General features: G+C 38.6%; 1 protein-coding gene across 6 annotated transcripts in view; it reads right to left on the bottom strand.

Moving 5' to 3' along the window:
• The window catches only part of LOC146375995 (multiple C2 and transmembrane domain-containing protein 1-like), a 130,212-nt gene that overhangs the window by 58,085 nt on the left and 52,770 nt on the right, over positions 1 to 19,357 (bottom strand). For 4 of the 6 annotated variants that reach the window (XM_084945220.1, XM_084945222.1, XM_084945223.1 and 1 more), the window contains exons 3-7: positions 7,448 to 7,590; positions 7,208 to 7,287; positions 5,912 to 6,023; positions 4,549 to 4,587; positions 28 to 192 (exon numbers count right to left, since the gene is read on the bottom strand). In XM_084945220.1, coding sequence (XP_084801346.1) covers positions 28 to 192; positions 4,549 to 4,587; positions 5,912 to 6,023; positions 7,208 to 7,287; positions 7,448 to 7,590 — 539 coding nt within the window. The remainder of the gene's footprint in view (positions 1 to 27; positions 193 to 4,548; positions 4,588 to 5,911; positions 6,024 to 7,207; positions 7,288 to 7,447; positions 7,591 to 19,357) is intronic. The other 2 variants (XM_084945221.1, XM_084945226.1) reach the window with 1 other exon arrangement.

The following is a 19,357-nucleotide window of genomic DNA, read 5'->3' as shown; positions in this document are numbered from 1 at the left end:
TAACATCATCTCATTCGTGTGGCTTACCTTACTCTTGTACTTTTGGTGACCCATCCTGAATTTGACGTAAGGGTCACTGAGACCATTGGCATCCATTGGCTGCAGGCCATGGCCCTCTATGAGACTGATGCTGACTATACCTCGCCATAACTGGGCTTTTCGGTGTACATCCGACAGACGCATACTCTGATACTGCAGCAATCACACACACACACACACACACACACACACACACACACACACACACACACACACACACACACACACACACACACACACACACACATTTATACATTTGCATGCACATAGAAACAAACCCACAAAATAGAAGAAATTACAGCCTTCATCAATTTATCAAGGCTTGCATACACTTTGCACTTCATTCACTGGAAAATAACCGATATAGACGACACATAAAGAGCAGGCACAAGAAACAAGATAATACTTGAACATAAAATGTGGTAATTCAAGGTAATTTGCTATGTATGAGTTCACCTGACATGCCAGGGCCTCGCTATAAATTACAGCACTGCATTATCAACTTACTGTGAACAATTTCTTGGCAATGCTAAAAAGCGTTATTACTGTGGGTATCAACATTTCATCCATATTTGTGCAAAAATGCACAACATGTATCATAACCTCCTTTTATCCTTAAACAGGGTACAGCAGCGTGAATATTCATTTTTATTGTACATATTCTAAACATTATGTTAGAAAAAGGAATAAAAGGGAACAGACTTGTCAGTTTTTACTCCAAAACTTGGGAAACCTCGCAGTTACTTATAGTCTTCCTCTGTACAGTACATTATTATTCCATCTGGCTACTGTAAGCTACTGTAATTCAGATTGATTATTCTCCATATTTTAAGTCTTTTTTTCCCCCCCTCAACACTTTTCTTAGCACTTACAGGCCTATTTAACCTCTCTTTGAATCGTTTCAGTATCCTTCACTAAAACAAAGAGCAGGGTTATTTATTTGTCAAACAAATACACTTCCACTTTCTCCCTCTGCCTTGCTCTCGCCTCCTTCCTTGTTAGGAAGAACATATTAGCATAGCTTTTGTTTTGAGGGTGAATTTCATTAAACTCTGAACAAACCCTGCCTCGCAAGCGCAGGCCTTTGATCTAGAGATGGAGCTTCTTAATTTCCATTCTCCAGACATTAAACATTGGGAATAGCTCCCTGCATTAAAGCCAACCTCCCATACAGCAACTCCCACATCCTCCATGGCTCCCGTTCACTGCTACCAACACGCTATATGTTAATGATGAGAGGTCGCTGTTATGTCCTACTGTATTAGAGCACAATCCCTTTTCCCTTGCATCCTTCTTTTTTGTTGCCACATATTTGTTGTTATAGAAAACCATGGGCTATTTGGATTAGGAATCCATATCTCACTGCCAGAACACAGCAGGATGGAGCGCATACACAAAGATGTTCACAGGCTGAAAGTCTTTTAATACAGTTTAAGAACTAATACTGTGTTGCACAGGGTTAAACTTTTGCCAGCCCTCTCGAAGCAGAAAACATATAAAAAATATTCCCAAAATCAGCATTTTTCCCTGTGGTAAAGTTAGAGAGACCTGTATTAACATGCCTCTGCCTCCTAATTATTATTTTAAACTGCTGTTTGAAAAGTTTACATCTTCTACAGTGGGTTCAATAGTCATATATGCTTCTTTAAGGAAGAAGCGGTGGTGTAAAAATAACTATGTACTGTATGCAACACAGAGGCAAGCAGTGCTTTTTTGGTGGGGTAGCAAAAGCAAATAGTTAGTGTTTCAGTGAATTCCCGAGTCACAGGCAGGGTGGCACAGTTTGAAGGCTTCAAAGGCTTGGTTTGGGGAGGCACGATACAGCAGGACGCCTGCCCATATCCAACCAAACATACTTTAAATGTCTCTTGGTGGATATCCTAAAGTTTCTATCTCAATAACACTAAAAGTGAAATGTGAGTAAAAAAAACCAAAGAAAATAAAAGTGTGAATAAACTCAATTTTGAGCTCAAAATTGTTCCTTTGAAAATTGCTGAATTGAATGAACAGACAAGGTATGTGCGTCATGCACGAGCCAGTAAGAAGAAGCGGAACATCAAACAGCATGCTTTCTGTTCAACCTCACGGCCAACAAGAATCACAAAAAATGAAACCAAAAGATAACAGCCCCTTATGTGCGGCAAGATGGGAACTCATAATGACGTCAAAATGTTTTTTCACTGGATGCAAAAGGGGTCTGGGAGTGTCCTGTAGTCAGTAAAAAAGTCAAAAGTCAACAATACTTCATATCTCACAGCATATTTGCTGTAGAGGACTTCTTAAAAACCCTAGAATAGAAATCTGCCTTATTTTCCCACATAATAGCTGCAATGCACTGCAAATCAAGGGTGGAAGAAGCACAGAGATCTCATGATTCAAACTGCTTCAAAGTGTAAAAATCAGTGGAATCACAAAAAAGACAATTCTGAAGCTGCATTATTACTGACTGATTTCACAAAACTGGCACCAAAGTTAGCAAGTTTTTAATAAAAGTTCTAACAATTATTGCTGATCTTTACAACTAGTACAGCAAGTGCTCTTGAAAAAAATGCTACTGACTGTAAGGTATTTCCTCCACCCTTAATGTATTTATATCACATATAGTTAGGTCCATACATAGTTGGATACCTGTTCACAGAAACATATTTCAATTATAGTTCTATAATGGACATGGACATAATGTGCAGACTCTAAGCTTTAATCTGAGGGTGTCCACAGTCAGATCGGATGAAGGGTTTAGGAGTTTCAGCTCCTCCTGCCAACCTCTTTTTAAAGGGACCACAAGTTGACTCAAAGGCTATTTCATGGGCAGATGGTGGATAATTCTTTGTTATGTCATTATCATTCAAGCAGATAAAAGGCCTAGAGTTGATTTGAGGTGTGCAGCTTGCATTTGGAAGATTTTTCTGTGAACAGACAGCATGAGGTCAAAGGAGCTCTCCATGTAGTTCAAACAAGCCACCCTTAAGCTGAGAAAACAGAAAAAAAAAACATCTGATAAACTGCTACAATATTAGGAGTAGCAAAATCTACAGTTTGGCACATCCTGAGAAAAAAAGAAAGCACTGGGCAACTCAGTGCTGCAAAAAGACCTGGATATCTATGGAAGACAACAGTGGTGGATGATCGCAGAGTTATTTTCATGGAGAAGAGAAGCCCCTTCACAAAAGCCTACCAAGTGAACAATACTCTCCAGGAGGAAGGCGTATCGATATCCAAGTCTACCATGAAGAGAAGACTCCATGAAAGTAAATACAGAGGGTTCACTGCAATTTGCAACTCATAAGACTGTGGCTTATGAGTGGCTTGCAAAAAACCCCCAAAAAATCTAAAAAAGAATATATATAACAGTTCTGGAAAAACATTGTCTGGACAGTTAAACCAAGATCAACCTCTACCAGAATGATTGCAAGAAAAAAGTATGAAGAAGGTGTGGAACAGCTCATGATCCAAAGTATACCACATGATCTGTAAAACATGGCGGAGATAGTGTGGTGGCTTGGGCGTGCTTGGCTGCCAGTGGCACTGGGACACTAGTGTTTATTGATGATGTGTCACAGGACAGAAGCAGCCAAATGAATTCTGAGGTGTTCATATACGTACTGTCTGCTCAAAACCAGCTAAATGCAGGCAAATTGATTGAGCGGCATTTCATAATACTGAAACACACAACCATAGCAACCCAGGAGTTTATTAAAGCAAATAAGTAGAATATTCTTGAGTGGCCAAGTCTGTCGTCTGATCTTATCCCAGTTGAGCATTTCACTTGTTAAAGACTAAACTTTGGACAGAAAGGCCCACAAACAAACAGCAACTGAAAGCTGCTGCAGTAAAGGACTGGCAGAGCATTAAAAAGGAGGAAACCCAGCATCTGGTGATGTCCACGAGTTCAAGCATTCAGGCTGTCATTGTCAGCAAAGTATTAGAAATGAACATTTTATTTTCAGTTATTTAATTTGTCCAATTACTTTTGAGGCCTTGAACTGATGGAATTGTGTTAAAATGATTTAGTTGCTCACATTTTTATTCAATGTTTTTGTTCAACACGCTGAATTAAAGCTGAAAGTCTGCACTTCAACTGCATCTGAGTTGTTTCGTTCAAAATTCATTGTGGTAATGTACACAATCACAGTCAGAATAAAGTCGTCTCTGTCCAAATATTTACGGACCTGACTGTATGACTTGCCTTCACACGTGCGAAGAATAGTTCACCTTTAAGCTCACTTGCATTCCAAAAATGAGCTGACATAACCTCAGCAGATGCAAAGTATATTGCAGCTTGTGGAAAATAAGCTGGTGACAATGAGAACTGGAGAAATATTAAAGAAAAAAAACTGCCAATACCACATTTGTGGAAGGAGGAAACAGAGGAAGGGAGGGGAAGGGCCACGGAGACTCCATCCATGTACCAGAACACCAGTGAAGAAGGACAGGTGAGGTGCAGTGCGGTCGGTAGTGGGGTTACAGTACAGTTAGAGGTTTCATGAGTTACATGCTGTTTTAGTTTACCTTACTAGATCGTTTCCAGTTCCTTCTCAAAAGCATGGTCTGTAAACGAGACAAAGCGGTTACAGAAAACCCCCCAGTATCTCCCTTTAAGGCTGAACGGCCAGAGGTTAAAGGGCATGGAGGTCAGTGATAGGGGTGTGAGGGGGACAGGGAGAGTAGGGCAGCCACAATCATGCAAGTTAAGTGAGTGTACAGTATAAGCACTCTATGGAGTCAGAAATTATTTATTTGTATAATATACACTGGTGCCTGTTGATACATTTCACACATTTTAATAATTATTTTCTATACACTTGTTCTTCCTGCCCTTTTCCATCGTAGACCCAAGCAAAGGCAGCACCTAAAGCTCTTACCTGCTTACATATTTGAATAATTCTAATTAAGTATTTCACTTCACTGGACACACAAATAGATTTTGTGGTGGCAAGCTATAAAAATCTCCTTAAAATGCATCGAGTCTTCTTCACTGCCTCGCACTATGTCACAGATTTTGGCCTTCTCTGTTTTTGAGAAAAAAATGAAGAAATAAATCCCATCGTGTTAAACAAACGCTCATCAACTTTAATATAACTGAGTAAAGTCCCATTGTTGACGCTGAGTTGTCATCGGTTGCTCGAGGATCTCAAAAAGCTAATTAAAGTTATATATTCCATCTTACAGGCTCGTACCAGTAGATGGCAACAGAGAGAATTTATTACTATAACCTTGTACTCAATTTTTCACAGTGGGAGAAATCCAAACTGGTGCTTAACCTAAATAGAGTTTATTTGTTCTGTCAATTGTGGACTCTCTGAACTACAGTAGTAAATAAGCTGCAGAATTAAGACATCAGATCAAAAGGAATAAAATATTTCCCCCATGACTCTGCCTTGGTCTGAATCGAGCATGCAGGAGTCCAATTAACCAAACAAATAATTGAACATAAATAAATGCAACTCCGAAATCCATTGCACGTCCGCAGAGGCACGAGCCAACATAATTAGGAAAGAAGATCCAGTGCTCTTTGAACATGCAACTTTTCCGCACAACATATTCATTACACTTTAGTTTATGCATATGTATTTGCTGAGTTGAGTTTCTACTAAATGAGGCTGAACGAAACCAGCACATTGTTCTTTAGCACAACTTGAACTTCATTTATGTCCTAAAACTATTGACCTTTCTAGTGTCTTTCAGAAAAGTGATGCTAAAGTGAAGGATTAGGAATATGATTCATCCATGTTGATCTACTGTAGGGATGCGATACTCTTTATTTTAAAATAAAAGAGTGATTCCCCCCCAAAAAGGAGGATTTGTGGTGTATGCATGAAAAGACAGAGATGAATGAATAATCAGAGTTATTATAGATTTCCAGATTTCTTACAGCATCCCTCACGTCTCCCTCCTTTGGTGTCAGAGTAACGGATAGTTCCAGGCTGCCCAGGTTATGTTCAGGGTACTGTGGGTCCTTCAGGTCCAGTGTCACGTCCAGTGCCCTTTGGAGATAAACAATAAGCCATATTCACATGTTGTTTCCTGTACATATATAGTGTACAAGCAGTAAAATGCATTGTGGAAATCTGATTAAAAAAATTCACTCTGTGACGTTATTAGTGAATTTTATGTTAACATCAACACAGCCATGCAACATAAACAAAAACAAGTTATCAAGCTAATTTAACCTTTTACTAATTCGCTTTCAAGGTCTTTATACAGTTTTTAAGGCAGGTGTCTTAACTTGTCATAGGTGTAAAAGCGCTGAGTTATACTTGCTCTATGACCTCTTACATGAGGTCATATTCTCCTCTGTAAAAACAGTATATTGTGTAAGCTGACTTCCCATCACACTGATAGCCTACTAGGGCAACCGATTAGACTGGACTCATCATTATTATCAGAAATAACACCTGCATATAGCAAGAGTAAATGTGTGCTGTTGCCAGTTTAGATTCACCCAGCCCCTATGTGACTAGAAATAAAACAAGCCAAGGTAACCAAAATCATATTCATGTGCCTTTTCCCTGAGATGTTCACACTATATAATGCAAAATAATCATTTCCACTTGAGATACTATACTGTATACTGTAACAAACGGCTGTAAAAACACAGTACACTTTGTGCGAGTGAATAGATTATCAAAAATATTGATGGATCTGAGCTACTTTACAAACGTACATTATTCCTTTTGTTTTTGTAAGCTTAGATTTAGATGTGCAGTACTTATAAAGCCAGTTACTCGATATATTTTACTGTATTAAACTCTTAATATAGATTATAATGGAAACACGAAAATGACCATATGATACCAGCTCATTGTATTATAAAGGTCATGTTCTATATTCTATGTTCTATATTATATTTAATTTTACAGTAACAAACTGTAAAAATAAATATGTCTGTACATTACTTTAAATAACAGGGATATTTGTTGCAGTGTATGTCTGTCTATGGTTTTACAGGCAAACGTTTAGCTTCATGAAAATATGAGCTGAAGTACCAAAGATTGCCACTAGAGGGAAGTCAAAGACTATATCTACTTGCTAGTACAGGCTTTGAATCCATAGATACAGAGTCAATCAGACTGCTTACTTAATAGGGAATCAAAAAGACTAAGGGTGTAAAAGTGCATTAAAAAAAGGCAGGTAATAAAATATTATAAGTCAAATAAGAGAAAGAGACCTCTGATGTTCCAGTGACTCCAGATAGAGGTATGCTGAGCCCATGAAATCATCCTGAAGTCCAAAGTCATAGTCAAAGACCTACAAAGGGATAAATATAAAGCAGCTACTTTAAGTACAGCGATGGTACAAATGAAGACCTTTTACCCTTTATAACTTCTACAGAAAGATTTAACATTAACTTAAAGAAAGACACTTTACAGCTAGGTGACATTTTTGCCTCAGCACTTATCTGCTGTACCTTGACATACAGTGGGTCCCTCAGGGTTTCCACCAGAAGGCTAACTCTCTCATCCCACACTGGGTTGAGGTTCTTATGGATGGTCTTGCTTCTAAACACTTCCTTCCCTGCAATCTTAAACTTCACGTATGGATCACTGGTCCCTAAGAAGAAGAAAAGCAAACACATAAAAACACACAGTCATATGTGATTAAAATACAATTCTGACATAGGCTGTCGATCTAAATATTGATTGGACAAAGGCATTTTTCATTTTCCCATTATTTTAATGGTCAAACTGGCATTACCTTCTTCACTTTGTGGAATTTACTGAAGAGCAGCAACTCTGTTGTGAAAAAATATTTGCTTCTGCCCACTGATAATAGAGTAATCAGGACTTACAGGATTTTGTCAAAATAAAAATAAATAAATACTGCCTCTGCACAATTTCTTAACGTGAAAACTGTATTTTTTTTTAGCATACTATTTTATTTATTATTTTGGACTATTTTTATTTTTGTATTATTTATGCCAAACCCCCTCAGATCAATTTTAAATACAAACATATGAAAAGCTTGATACGCTACTGTGAAGCAGTCTGGAGAGAATCGGCCACGTGACTCAAAGTTACGGTCATGTGATACAAATATGAAATTTTTTCAGTGGCTTTATATGACCACTAGGTGACGGCATTGGTTCGTATTGGTGTTATTCTGTGGAGCACAAACTGCAAACAGGCACCGATGCTTACAATGAATGCAAAAACAATTAACTTTAATGGGATCAACGAACCAACCTAGCAAATTTCCCACGTGTGGGACTAATAAAGGTTATCTTATCTTATCTTGTCTTATCAAAGAGACAACTTTCTTACATTACATGGAAGCAAATAAATCAAATTTTAACCCATATAGAAATAATTTAAATCAAATCAATAAAATGTTATTTTACAGCTGTATCCCATTACTTAAAACACAAGCACTCTGAGAGGTTATGTGCACATTTATACATGACTGGCTGTTAAACTTCTTGTATATATCCACATATATGTGAGCTACTTAAGCACTGATTCTGTGATGCCCCAACAAGCATCTATATTGTTGAGTAAACCCTTCCCCTTCAGTCAATTAGTCAATTATAGTTTAAGGGCTTCACATACACAACAACACTGAAAAAAAAATATATCTATATATCCATATATCTATCTATATCTATCTATATATCTATATATATACACACACACAAAATCCTGTTCAAAGAAGTATTTAAGGAAGAAAAACTACTCTGTAAAGCCACTCTTAATGTGGCTGTACCTGACAGTGAGTAGTACAGTGATACAATGAAAAGCACCAATGCTGACTCTATTCCTGTTAAGTCAAAACAAAGTTTAAATGCAAGAGCAAGGAAGTGTGTCATTAGGAGTTTCCAAAAACTGTTGGTAAAATGTGCTTCCTGAATCGAGGCTGTTTCAAAGTTTGGGGAATGAAAACAAAACTGCATCCTCAACTATTTTGTCTCTCTGCCTAACAGTTTGGCAGTGAAGGATCTCAGGGAGTGAACTGGAACATAACATGACAGATTGTCAGAAATGTTCGATGGTCCAAGACAGTCTAGGGCTTTATATACAAGAGCCTTTTAAAGTGGATTCTGTACAATACTGGAGGCCAGTGCAGAAACTATAGTGACTTCCTCTTGGTTACTTGTGTTAGTTAACCTTGGAACCTCTAAATTAGCTACAGCCTGCTAATGTTTTTCTTTTCTTAGAAAATCCAGCCAACAGAACAGAAATAATCCAGTTTACTGTAACTAAATGTATGAACAAGTTTTTCTGAATCATGGAGAGTCATTAAGGATTACACTTTGGAGATTTTCCCACAGTGAAAGAAGCACATCTTGGTAATGAAATCTAAATTATGTGGGATTTGAAAAAAGAAGGTTTAAAATAACTCCAAGACTCTTAACTTGTGGCTTTAGTCTGTCAGCTGCCTGACTTACCACAAATATACAAAGTTACAGTGCATTTTGAATGTGTCCCAATGCCAGCAGTTTTTGAAGACGAATACGATTTTATTGTTGCAAAGTTATCATCTGTTGTCATTTAAAAGTTCCTCTGCATTTTTTTTTTGTCTTCATTTACTGCATATCTGTTTTCAAGCATTTTCTATATCTACCCAAGGTTTTCTTATTTCCCCTCTGTTAAGTCTGTGCTTATCTAACATGATGTTCTGAGAGTAAAGGGTAATGTACTCTATACAGATTGTTAAAAAAAAAAAAAAAGACCTAGAGGCAAATTTAGTGATATTGCGCTATATCTAAACAAAATCTGTTTGACTTGGGTAACTATAATTATGATGTGTAATATCTTCCAATGAAACAGGACCCTGATGTGACTGTTTATACACTACGTGACTTGAATCACTGTTGTGCTATCATCCACTGTGACCAAAACACCAAGGGAGGGAATGGTAATATCGAGCAATTCTGATTTATCTACAAACAGAGATGTGCAGATGCACTGCACGTTAACGATACTTTCCAAAGTCAAAGGAAGAATGTTGGCTATATGTTGTACATTAACATATGCTAAATATTGACAAGCAACAGAGATCAATAGCAGCCACAGAGCATATCTTTTATATCCAACAATTTGCTCTGTTTTCTCTTAAAGAGCTTGAACTGCTGACTGACAGCACGGGAACTAGTGGATAAAAGCTTCTCTGCTCAGTGTTTGCACATGTCTCATCAGTTCAAGATAGAGTCTTTCCCTATCATTAGCATGACAATACCAGCGAATATCTGACTCCTACATAACGACATTGCTGATGCTTATGAGAGGCAGTAAAGAACAGTAATGACACGACTTGTCGGCTGGGTTATTTTGTCACTATAATAAAAATGAAGCATGAGTAATTATGTTGACTATTATCGTCAGCATAATTTTTATAATATACTCAATATTTTAACATATGCAACATATTAAGTGGTGTGTTTTTTCAGTGCTAGGAGGCTTTGCTCTCATCAGGCCAGTGTCTTTGCAAAGACACTGGAAAAGATGTCTATTTCTTCACATTTAAAATGACTCACACACCCTCAAGCTCACTTGCAGAGCCACTAGAGACACACACATGTAGCTTTTTACACACCGTTGCTCTTGACACGTTACTGCAAGGAAGCTGCAGCAGGAGGACACAAATGACAGGATAAGAAGAAGAAGAGAGGTAAACATATACAGCAAGTCACGTCAGAGAAACAAAAAGAAAAAAATCAAGAAAACGCTGCAACATCTTATATCACTGATATGAGCTGATAACTTATGAACTATCTGAAATTGTCCCAAACCACACAGTGTGCAGCTAAAGGCATTATTTTCTAAAAGTGCTCCAACTTTCTTTCTCTATCTCGCTCTCGTTCTATATCCCAGCAGGTCAATATTCCTCAGACACACATCATTGATTCAGACCTTCTGCATCCCACAGTGCCAGCTTTATGAGGCCATAAACACATGCAGGCTGAAAAGTATGAAATAGAAAAGGCTGGTGCTGTGGGTGGCCGAATATGAGTGAGAGTGGGTACAGCACAGAAGAGCGAGCAGAGAGATGCTTTCTTGGAAACCGACCATTATGTATGACATTCATATCTGATTTTTCAAAAGACTGCACACTTGGGAAAAGCCCATAAAAATTAGGAGATTTATGTCTCAAATGTGGGCTGTTGGGTAGATAGATCAATAAGCTATAGGTTTTGTAAGAGGTGTCATGGATTGGTTGTTACGATCCTGGGTCATCTGACCCAGCGTTTTGAGTTTTTATATATTTTGATGTTTATGGTTTATGTTTAAGTTTATTAGGTTATATAAGTTCATTCTATTTTGCCTTGGTTGCCATTTAGTTCAGTGTTTCTTAGATCCATTTGTGTCATATCCCCCTGTGTTTAAGTCTCCCTTGTCGGTTTGTCATGTTGAGTCTGCGTGTTTCACGTATGCGTGTCCTATGTTGTCTAGCTCTTGTCATGTCTGCGTCCCGTTATGTTTCCCGTTTAATTTTGAAGAGGTCTGGTGTCCCATGTTCACTGTGTTTACTTTCACTAACCCTGTAGTGTCATTATGCTCATTCTAATCAGCTGTTTTTCCATGTGTTTCCACTTCCCCGGTCACCTCCTGTGTGCCTTTAGTCTGTGTGTTTTCATTCATTCCTCGTCCGATCGTCTGCTATCCTGCTATGTCATGCCATGTTTCCAGATCTATGAATCCATGCCAAGTCTTCACGTTTCCGGTTTTCCATGCCAGGTTTCTATGTTCACGTTCCAGAGTTTATGTTTAGACTTAGTTCTTCCCAGTTTAGGTTATTGTTTAGTGTCGCCTTTGACTTTTGTTTTGTAATGTTTTACCAGCCTTAATAAACGGCTCGCCTTCTGTTAAGTTTGAGTTTAGTTTTCGAGTATCTGCACTTGGGTCCACCTCCTCACTCCACACAGTCTGCATCCGCACACTGTGACACTGGTTTGCCAGGACATTTGTTCACCTTATGAGCAGAAAGCTACAGAACAGGAGGGACACCGGGTATAAGGAAAAACACGCAAAGGTCACAAAAATGGGTGCTCTGGGTACTGAAGTGCTACCATGGGAAAGTGATTACGTATCTCTGTCTTTCTGCCATTAAGTTGCACTTATGCTAATAAATATTGAGCAAAACATATGAGGTACTGAGAAGATCACAAGCAAATTTAAACTCTAAAGTCTTTAAATACACCATCTGGAAATCCAAAACCCAGCTTTCTGGGCACAACATTGAGTCACATTTGCTCTTTCAGCTTTACACAAGGGGATTTCTAAAGCTCTTCCCTGGACAGGACACAATCAGGTTGACTAGGCAAGTGGAACGAGGAAAATCTTGCTATCTGAGCAATGTTGATACTGGCTTGACATTAAAAAAGAAAGAAAGAAAAAAACAGCTACTGAAGTGTGTGTTTTGCCTTTTTGCTTTAATAGTTATACTGCTAAGATAGCCTACACTTGTGAAGATTGAACAATGAAATAAAAAGAAATCATCTTATATGTATGTAACTTATTTTAACTGAACTGGTTTGGCTGTTTAATTCATTGAATTGAATGGGTGGAAGAGTCAGCAAAGGAGGCTTCTGGGACCAGATTCAGTAATGATAAAATTGGCTGACTCACATGAAGCTTCACCTACTAACATGATGCTTGTGTCAGCACTGTTGCTATGTTTGTGCGTCTCAGTTCATTTCAGTGAACAGGTCGGAAGCACTAAACTCTGTATATGGAACAAGGGCTTTTCTCCAGCGCCGCCGGTGTAATCGAAAATCCATGATTTCCCCGAAATGAGATATTAAAGATTTGGTTTTCCTCCTAATCCTCCTTCCTAAAGCAAATCTTTGGCTCCACAGACCAGTGGGTAAGTGAGCAAAGAGATCTGACTGAGAGACAAGAAATTACCAAGAACACAAACAGCTAATGCGTGCTTCACATTCGCAGTGTTAATCTATTAATTTTGTATGATGCTTTTAAAACCGACCACAAAAACTGTGTAACAGTATCCGAGAGTAGAAATAAATGTATTTAAGAGAGGACTCGGAGGAGTACAGACCAGGTAAATTTGCCCCGGGAGTGGAACATCAACACATCTAAAAGCCCATGATACACTTCTTTTTGATAGCAGCTCTCTGTCTTCTTGAAAGACAGCTGAGAACATAATCCACCAGACATTTATCTGTTCAGAACAACTAATGAGCACTGGCCATAAAAGCGCTGCTCTCTGTGTCTCTTTGCCAGTAAGGCAAACTGCCATGTGGGACACCTGGGCCTGCAGTAAGAGCACGCTATCCACTATCCAATAAATAAATAAATAAATAAAAACACCCACTCCAACAAAATCTTCAATTTCACTTTAAACGGTCATTTGAAAAAGGATTAACAAACACTCCAAAACAAGAAAACATTATTAGTATTACTCACACTCTTCAATTAAAGTTCACGAGCGTACCTTAAGAGAATAATGTCAGCCTTTACTAAATGGTCCTTTAATGCTTTATTTCACTATCTGGAGTGCTGTATTAACTGCAGAGTAAGTTTAGAGGGCAAATCTATGACTGTACTTGAAACAAACTAAAGTGTACTCCACCACTGTGTACTCATGAATGTTCACAGTGCACATTAAATCAAGAGTGGCTTCTCACTGTTCAAAGTATCAGTCTAAGCAGTTTTCAGTTGAAGAGCCCACAGCTCAAAGCCCGACTGCAGGTGAGGAGCGCCGCGCTTGTTGGAGTTTAGGGCCTTTCTTTTTCCACCATTAAAGCTGTTGAATTTGTCAGCGTATGGCTCTATTGTAAAGTAAACTGAAGGTTTTGAGAGAGGTCAATGAGCTCAAATGGCCTGAAATGTGATGCGTGCCAGAAACACCACAGAGAGCCACATCAACTACATCTACACTCACCACCACCTGCGCCATTAACCAGATTTTCATCCCTGCAACTTTGTTGATTTCCCAAATAATTTAAAAAAATCTGAAGGATTACTATTTTGACACAGTGGAGACGATGCAGCACACAGGTTTGAGGAGACAGAGCGATCGAAAAACAGCAGCTGTGCTGAAAACTAACACAGAAGCCCAATCAGGGCTATAATGAGATAACATTTTTTCCTTTAATAGGATCAGCCTTTCAATGCGTTTTCTTCCCACCAATACATGTTCGGATCCAAACGTTAAATTATAGCAATGTGCGCAACATGCACATTATACTTGAAAGTTACGCTCAAGTCAACACGTGCCAGTGTTTGCCTTTGATCTGCAGTAGCTGGTGCTTGTATTAAAACACAGTAGACTGAGCTCAGTTGATGCAGCTATTTTCCACATTTGGTATAATGTTGACAACCACTCTCATTATGACCTCTTCGGTTTCCTCTCTGTCTATTACCCCTTCATAGATCGCACAACATTCCTGTGTTTTTCTTCTCTATTTCACTCCCTTCTGTCTCTCTTGAATAAATGTCTTCACTAAAACTCCCCAAAATAGTTTCAAGTTGATTTCTTGCTTTTGGTATTAATGCACAGCTTTGACATACACTCACATTATCAAAAATCCTATTCCCATTTCTCACAGCGAATGAAAAAATAATTTGCAGCACGGCAGAAATGACGCAGCCTCTCATGTTATCATGTGGAAAAGCCCAGCTTTTCCTCCTGGGACAATGCAAACAGGATCTGCAGTCTTAACCTCCTAGGACCTGGAGTCCACATCTGTGGACATCACATTTTGGGTTGTCTAGACCAAAATAATTAATTTTTCTCTACAAGGACCTGATATCCATTTACTAGGACATTATACTGCCACTGTTCTATCAAAATTTAAAACTAATATCCTCATATATGGATCTCATTTTTCTCAGTAACAAAAATTAGGTAAAAAAATGGTAATTCAATCCAAATAGCAAGGAAAAATTAAAAATGCATGCCATGAAAGAGTTCAGGTCTTAGGAGGTTAATGTGACAAAAATCATGAAGCGTACAGCATCTCACTGTTTTTTCAGCTCATTGTTTCTGGTATTATGAGAAAATATTATAGACAATAACTTGTACGTATAATTTTCCAAAATGATGAACGGGAACACTGCCGACCTTGTGAAAAAAGCTTGTTTCTCATCATTTGCATTTGACTTTGCAGTACTCGTTGTGAATTTGAGACACTTTCAAAAACTATGAGTTCCAGCTCCAGTTAAATGAGGCTGCCACACAGTCATTACAGGGACAGAGTGAAAATATAGACAAGGTTCATCAAAGTCTAATGCTTCCATTTAAAAATCAATCCAAGTGGATGCAAGTATCCCAAACAATGCTCCAATCAAACCCCTTAACAATCACTAATGTCTTAGGAGAAAACTCATCGAAGGAAATGAAGTTTGTGATTGTGGCATTCATGCACTCACAGTGAAGCGGTCATTCAAACCCCACTACAATATTCACTTCTTGCTTTTTTTGTGACTACCTCATTTCTATGCTGATGTGTGTTTCTGTTAGACACAGCCACACATTTAAGGACAAACACGCCTCTAGTTTATTATTCACGCAGGGGCAAAAAAATAGAACAGTTTTAAACTAATGTTGGAAACCAAAGATTGTGTTAAGATGGTGATGTCATGCCTACTATAACACTGATATATCGCTTGACCTGCCTTTGATAGTTCAATATAAACCAGCTGACATCTCCATATCTTTCTTTCTTACTTCCTAAACAATCCACAAAAGGCACAGACCGCGCAATTCCAGTACCGGTATAGTCTGCTTAGTATAGTCTGCTCCACATGACACTATCTTAATGAAGGCTCTCTAATGACCTAATGAAAGGTGCTTGTTTCTGACTCCAGGGTGAAAGGTGTAATAAGACAACAATGGTGTCTGTCACATTGATTTACGCTGCTGTGCAGAATAATTCCTTATTCTTCTTCCTCATTTTCATCATCAATTACTAGATGCTCATTATACATTCATGATCAATAGCTTTCTGTGTCAGTACAGGGCAGACAAACGGGTCTGAATTATTAAATGATAATATATGAGCAGTTAATCACGTGTCAGCATAGGACAGTGTAATAGTATGCTCTAAAAATACGTATAACACTCAATAAGAAGAGTTTTAATTTCGCTGTGAGGGATGGCTGAAGGGTGGAGGTGGAAATAAATGGGCCTTTAAAGAGTTCAGCAGTATAATCTTGTTTTTATTTCCTTTTAACTTCACAAAAGTTGAGTCGGCTGCACAGCAGGCCGAATAGATACAAAAGTAAACAAGGGAATCGATTTTTAAAGAAAGGAAAGTTCCGAGAGGGCTGGATTTGCTGATAGGTGCTAAACATATACAAATGTGGCAGACAAAAACACAGAAACACACTGAACACATCAGACAGACTCAAAAGCCAATGAATATGAATAAAAGAAGAGAAAGGAGGGAGCACATTAGAGTGTGATGGGAATGCTGTTCCATAGTTTGGGGGCACGCATGAAGAACATATGATTTCCTCTAAGTGTGAATCTAAAGTGTGGGACAGCCAAAAAAATCTAATGAGCTGAGCTGAGGCACCTAAACATGTTGTAGGAGTGTAAAAGGTCGGTGATATAAGGAGCCAAACTATGAAGGTCTTTACAGACAAATATAAATCAATTCTAAACCTCACAACCAAGCAATGGCGAGAAGCTGAAACAGGTGTAATATGATCTTGTTTTTTGGGTGCCTGTGAGGAGCCTGATGGCAGCATTATGGACAAGCTGAAGACGGCATAGAGAGCACTGAGTGAAACCAGAGTAAAGTGGCTTGCATCAGCCCACGTGAAAGAAATGGGGGCATAAATGAGAGATCACATAAAGAAAAGTTTTGGTCGTTGTCTTGACATCGATGGACAAGCTGCCAAAAAAAGAGGCCAATTTCTGTTTTAAGCTCATACGGCTGAAGCTCAAACTGCTTAAAAGCAAGAACTCCTCCCAACATCAGGAAACTCCCCTCTCCTTCATGCTACGCTTGGCACAAATACCCACAAGGAGTCCAAAGTCCATGCACTGGCAATACAAACTATGTGTTATATTACAGATTATACACTAGTGTAGTACAAAATCCAAAAACATACAACAATAAACCTGCCAACTATTTTCCCAAAATAAAGGTATGCAAATACACTGAGCAAAAATTTACCAACAATCTGATGTCAGGTTTGTAGATCCTGGCCCTTAGCGCTAACATGTTCAGTGAGTAAAGCAGAATGAATATAAATGACAAAACACCTGCTGACAGCATTAGAAGTCCATCAATAATGCATTATGTCATAATAAAACACCTGCTCTGCTATTCAGTCAATGACACTAATAGTATTTTTTTAATTATCAAATACAACAAAATTAGGTAATCATAAGCCAAAATCACAGTGTATGTGACTACAATACATATTAATGCAATAATTTTGACACTATAATAAATATATATATAAAGACTACCTTTGGAAATAAGTCAATCTAACATCTAATTTGTAGCACTTAGGAATTCAGTGTGATTAATCTCAGAAAACGAGACCGTACAAAGTTCTAACCTTGAAAGGCCCAGCTTTATTAACCTCACTAATACAGTGTGGGAAGATTTATTCGGAGTTAGCCAATAGGTTACCTGTCAAAACCTCTGTTATTAAGAACCACACTGGAGGAGGCTCACTGATGTGTTTCATGAGATCTGAGACAGGAGGAGAGAAAAATGCAGTAAAACTTCCCATAAAGCCCTCAGTCATGCTCGAGCTGCACGTCCAGAACGGGTTCACGTTTAGGTTGTAGAAGCTGTGTGTGGCTGCAAATATGACTGTGTGTGTGTGTATCCTGGTCTATCTGTAATGTCAGGACTGACTGATGGTTGCAGCTCTGGGGATTCCCATTAGGCAGAATGCAATCTGGGAAAGAGGCTGTACTGGGCGAGACTCCACATAAGGTACTTCATCTCGAGATAGTGAAATATTGGTTGAGAACCTGCTTCATTGCAACTGCACACAATCACACGTTCTACGCCTCTTCTGATGTAAGCTTTAAGCTTACTTCCATGGCCTGAAATGTACCCAATATTAACCTTCACTAATACTAAAGCCCAAAGTGACAGGTTAGATAGCAGCATGAGCATCCGACTCATACAGCTGAGCTGAACGAGCAGAGAAAGACAAAGAGAAGAGCGTGCACGGCTTGTAGGAGAATAGCATGGGAGGTGAGAAAGTAATTAAGGACACTTAAAATAAAACAAAACACAGCATGTTGCTAGTGGTGTCAAGCTCTGTCACTGTCACTGTACTTTGCAAACTGAAAACTAATCACTGCAAACCTTCACACTAATACCTAAGCCACAATCACAGTGCATACTGCCTCAAGATGAATTCATCTGCAGCTATCTACAAAGAGAGAGCCACAACACTGTTAATCACCCTGTAATAGTGTTTAGGCCTACTTAATAGTCAAGTTTGCAATAATACAGGATGCATTAAATATTTGCAGCACCTGTGCTCCTCTCCTCCCAAATGTAGAAAAACACAAGGACAAACAACATGTGCATATTCAGTTACACTGTAGTTGCATGAAATAGTAAATTATTAACCCTCTGAGCTAAGCTAAACTCATCTATAAATCAATCAGCAGGAAGAAATCCTGGATTATGTTAAACATTTCTACAAACAGAGAGCTGGTGCTGAAAGTAATACTTCTAAACAAGAGACAAGTATTTTTCTAGAAGGAAACACATAGATGTAAATAATAACTTCAAAATGTACCCAGAATTAGGTTTCATAACATGCGCCTGCATATTAAGTGGAAGATAGCGTAACAGTATGAGCTTCGGACCGATACAGTCGAGGTGAATGAGCACGGCATGACAACGACAATAGAGAGTAGGGCTGCCACGATTAGTCAACTAGTCACGATTACGTTGACTATTAAAATCGTCGACGACTAATTTAATAGTCGACGCGTCGTTTGAAGCTTTGTAAGATCCCAAAAGATGCAGGAATAAGTAGTAGTATTTAAGAGTGTAATAACGGACTGAAACAGAAGATGGCAGCACTGCATGTACAAGGATGCCAGCTGCCGTTAAACCCCGAAGAAGAAGAAGAAGAAGCTGTGTCCCAGAATTCATAGCGTGGCCCAGCGCAGTAGTCAACAATGGCAGCAGCTAGTTAGTTTTAATATTACTCTTATTATTCTTTTTGGGTCACAAAAAAAAGTTTAACGTGTTTTCAGGCTGAATGTAGCTGTGTAAACCTCAAATATCTGCTCAGTTTATCAAGACACCACATATTTTCAAAAGCGCTCTGACGTGAGACGTCTGTTACCCACTAGCTCGATAGTTAGCCGGGGTACAAGGCTCACTAGAGCCGGTGAGAACACCGGACTCCCAGCAAATCGTTTT

The sequence above is a fragment of the Perissodus microlepis genome, chromosome 12, assembly GCF_051167445.1.
Source record: "Perissodus microlepis isolate ML-2025 ecotype Zambia chromosome 12, ASM5116744v1, whole genome shotgun sequence".
Classification (NCBI taxonomy): Eukaryota; Metazoa; Chordata; class Actinopteri; order Cichliformes; family Cichlidae; genus Perissodus; species Perissodus microlepis.
Note: the sequence above shows the minus strand (reverse complement) of the source record. Positions and strands in the feature narration are given on the sequence as shown.